The 4,445-nt window shown below is 43.6% G+C and overlaps 1 protein-coding gene across 1 annotated transcript; it reads left to right on the forward strand.

Moving 5' to 3' along the window:
• Positions 1–2,796: 2,796 nt before the first annotated feature.
• On the forward strand, positions 2,797–4,222 carry LOC101863763 (heparan sulfate glucosamine 3-O-sulfotransferase 5; the record flags this gene model as incomplete). The annotated part of the gene is given in 1 exon segment (XM_013085979.2): positions 2,797–4,222. A coding segment is annotated over 1 exon segment (1,218 nt). The 3' UTR covers positions 4,047–4,222.
• Between the last annotated feature and the right edge of the window lie 223 nt (positions 4,223–4,445).

Raw genomic sequence — 4,445 nt, forward strand, 5'->3', positions numbered from 1 at the left:
ACTGCTTAGAAAGTTGGCAGGGTCAGATTGGGGAGAAAACCACACCGTCTTACGCGGAGCCTATGTTGGATATGTCCGCCCAGTCCAGGAATATGGTATCGCAGCGTGGGGAACAGCATCAGACAAAGTAGCGAGAATCCAGAATCAAAATCTGCGGATCATCACGGAGCGATGCGATCCACGCCCATTCATGTCATGGAAACACTATCGGGGCTAGAACCCCTGAACGACAGACGCGATCTGAAAGCGATTGTTCATCAGGAAAACGTCAAAAGAATGCCAACCCATCCAATGAAGGATAGATCTTCAAAAATCCAGAGCAAACGCTTAAAAAGAACAAGCTTCTTCCATATGACCAGACACTCCAGCTCTGGACTCGAAATCTCTCTTGAAAAATCTCCAACCCCACTAGACCCGTGTCAAGTCCACCCCCTTCAGTCTAATCACCCCCTTCAAATTCGAGAAAACCTAGAAAAGCTTGGCACCAAAGCTGAAGTCCCTTCTCCAATACTCAAGTCACTGACGCTCGACTACCTGGACAGAAACTTCCCAAGCAACCGGTGGAATCGAGTTTACACAGATGGATCAGCAACTGATGCAGTCAGAAACGGCGGTGGAGGTATCTGCATAGAGTGGATAGATGGATCAACAGAAAGCCATTCCATCTCCACAGGATCTCTATCTTCCAATTACAAAGCAGAAACATCAGCACTCGAAACAGCAGCCACCATTCTCTTGAATCACCAAAAATCTAAAGCCAACACCGTCATCCTCACAGATGCCAAATCTGTCCTACAAGCTCTCCAAAAGCCACAAACAGCTCAAGTACGACAACTCCTTTCACTCCCATGTGATCTAAACTCCCAAGCCAACACAACTTTACAGTGGATACCAGGTCCCCGGGGCATTCATGGACATGAAAAAGCAGACGACTTAGCCAAAGAAGGAGCCAAAATGGCCCAGATTGAAGATGACATGGATCTCTCAGAGTCAAAAACACTAATAAAATCTACCTTAAGAAACAGATGGAAAAGGTCCCACCCTAAACACAACAGACATGACCCCTACTACATACTAAATAAAGCAGACCAGGTCACAATCTTTAGACTCCGTTGTGGCCACAACAGACTCAAACACCATATGCACACCAAATTAAAAGTGGGAGGGTCAGCGATCTGGGAATGTGGACACGACCAAGAGGATGCCAACAATATCCTTCAGCACTGCCCACGCTACACCACCATTCGTACAAAGACGTGGCAGAAAGTGGCTCCCCTTGAGAGAAAGCTCTATGGCAGTCTGTCATAGTTGAAGCGAACTGCACAGTTTGTGCGCGACATCGGACTGACTGTGTAGCTGCTGTCATCGAGAACGAGGAAGAAGAAAGAAGAAGAAAGGGCGCTCTTGTGGTCTGGAGGTTAAGATGTTCGTCTCTCATTCAATAGGTCCACGGTTCCAATCCGGATAGCAACGGAACATATTTTCTTCTCTAAATTGTTCTCCTTTCACATCCTTTCCTGCTCTCTTGTAACGATGTTCTTTCGACTGCTTTCGTCTTCACTTTCTGCCCCAGCCCCCACCCCTTTGACCCATCCTCTGGGCTCCTGGCTCTTTTGGCAGCCTTTTACAGCTACTCCTTGGCTCCTTCTTGCTGTTGTCTTTCAGCCACACCCCTGATCTTATGGTAGGTAAGATCTACACCTAGCCCGCTCGGACAAAGGCGAAAAAATCTTGAAGGTGCTGTGTGCAAGTTGCCCACGTAAAAGACCCTTTGGTGGTACAAAATGAGCCTTGGTTTCGGCCGCCACCCGGGCAACATTCAAAATTTCCTATCAACTGAAAATGTTCTCAAGCACTCACATGACCTTTTGCAGTTGTGAGCGCCGTAAAACACTTACAAAAATAAAATAAATAAATAAATTTGTAAAAACATTTCGAATTGGATTCCTCAGTTTGAGTCCAGGTCAGCCAGATTTCCAGATGTTCCTTCAATGATGGGTCAAAAGCTACCATTTTAGCACAATACGACCGATTTGACTCGCGACCTTGAAAAACAAACGCGCTTGATTTGAAGGTCACAATAAAATTGTCGAATTCGGTTAAGCTGTGCCAAAATGGTAACTTTTGCCTCATTCACTGAGGACAATCTAGCTGGCCCTGACTCAATCAATAAATTTGATTGGCAGTGTGTAGGGCCTACTCAGTATCTTCATTCACTTTTGCCTTCCCTCGGTAGGCCACCAGTTTCCGAGTTACAATGTAGATAAGAATCAGTACAGAAGTCGTTGATGTCAACCTCATGCCAGACGAAGAAGAAAAAGGCTACCCGGATAATGATTAATACGTCATTTTCCTCCTGAGGAATCTACTCGGCGTTTTAATCAGAAAAAGCTTTTATTTTCGTCTGTGTGTATTAAATAAGAAAAAAGGGGGGGGGGGGTGACATAGTGCATGCACTTGCTATAAGTATAAACTAGTTCAATAGTATACGATAGCGTAAATTACAGCTGTGGTGCATGGCTTACCTTTATTTCATTTTCTCTTTCTATCTTTCTAAGCGTTGTTCATCAATGGCAGGATAGATATAGCCCTCCAACGATGACCTCCACTCTCATGTATCGGCTGTTTCCGTTTCCAGGTTGTACCCATCTATTCTCTGATGCCATCCTGCCGTCTTTATTCTGGTCTTCCTCTTGATCTTTTTCCTGCTCTTGGTCTCCATTCCGAACATCTTTTTGTCCACTTGGTGTCTTTTTCTCTGCCGATTTATTATATATATTTTCATTTATTTTCCAGGCCATCATTCTCCATAGAATGGGCAGCTGAACATGAAGATGATTGAGAGACTACAGCACAATTCAAATAAAAGTGTCGGAGCATATTCTGAACGAGACAGCAAAGAGCTGAGAAATGCTAATTCTACCTTTTCTCTCAGGGAAAATTTCTCTCGTGGACCCCCCAGCGGAGAAACCATGCATGCTCCTGTTTATTTCCCAACCACACGTCACTTCTTGTGGATGACAAAGTGTGTTGGTATGAAGTCAAGAAAATGCATTTCGAGATCTCATATAATGCCAGCTGTGGTCCTGATGACCGTAGTGTGTGTATTATTCTGCATCATTCAGGCTTGTTCATTATCACACGCCGGGCAGATTGGGAGAAACTCTTCAACTTCCCAACTGTATTCCTTACGACAATATCTTGTGCGAAATTTCAAGGGTTGGTCAGCACAGAATGACCAGATAAGGAGATTGACGATGGTAAAAGAACAGAACAGGTTCCCATCTTGCATCATATTCGGGGTGTCGAAAGGCGGCACCAGAGCTGTCTGTGAGTATTTAAAACTGCACCCTGATGTTGTAGCTCCAAGTGACGAAATTCATTTTTATGACAACCTCACTTTACAGAAGGAAAAAGGAGTTGATTGGTACCTTCGACAGATGCCGGCGTCCAAACCCAACCAAATAACTGTCGAAAAAAGTCCGGACTATTTCCAGCATCCTCAAAGTGCGAGGCTCATTTACGAAACCAACAACTGTACCAAGCTTTTGCTCTTGTTGAGAGACCCAGTGGAACGTCTGATCTCACAATACATGCAACTTGTTGAAAAAAATCCAAGCCTACCTGCTTTTGAAGAGTGGGTAATAGATCCCATCACTGGAGAAGTCAACGTAAAACACCCATCAGTTATGGTTAGTGCATATTCCCAGTACCTAGGTGATTGGTTGAGCGTTTTTCCAAGGGACCAAATCCACATTATCGAAAGCGATAGCTTAAGGGTTCATCCACTAGAAGAGATGAAAATTGTAGAAGAATTTTTGAAAATAAGACCATATTTCACAGAAGGAGACTTTTACTTTAATGTTTCAAGGGGTTTTTACTGCAACAGGATAAGAGCTACTGGCAAAACCAAGTGCTTGGGAAAATCAAAGGGACGAGAGCACATTCCTGTAAAATCAGAGATTTTGGAGAGACTGCACAAGTTTTATTTGCCGTACAACCAGGAGCTGAACAGGATATTGAAAATGAAATTCCCATGGTCCTAACTCACTGAGAGTGATAGCTTTATTTTTCACGACTTATATTTTACAAGGATGAACACGTAATATACCCACTGTCACATTATATTTTATGCAAATGAGAGCACGTAGCAATGTTTTTATCAGTGATATTGAAGGGAAAACATTAATTCTAATTACTGTCACATTAAGCAAGATAAGAAAACGTCATGTTATATTGACGTCTATGTCGCATTGTTGTTGAAAAAACAAAAGTAATGCTGTCTCAGTGTTTCTCAGTCGTATCCAGCAAAAATGCAGCTCTACATTCCAAAGTGTATCTTTATCCACCACCACCCCTCCCCCCCTTTCCTCTGTCTCTGTCTCTGTCTCTCTCTGTCTCTCTCTGTCTGTCTGTCTCTCTCTCTCTCTCTCTCTCTCTCTCTC

Source organism: Aplysia californica, unplaced genomic scaffold, assembly GCF_000002075.1.
Source record: "Aplysia californica isolate F4 #8 unplaced genomic scaffold, AplCal3.0 scaffold00423, whole genome shotgun sequence".
Lineage (NCBI taxonomy): Eukaryota > Metazoa > Mollusca > Gastropoda > Aplysiida > Aplysiidae > Aplysia > Aplysia californica.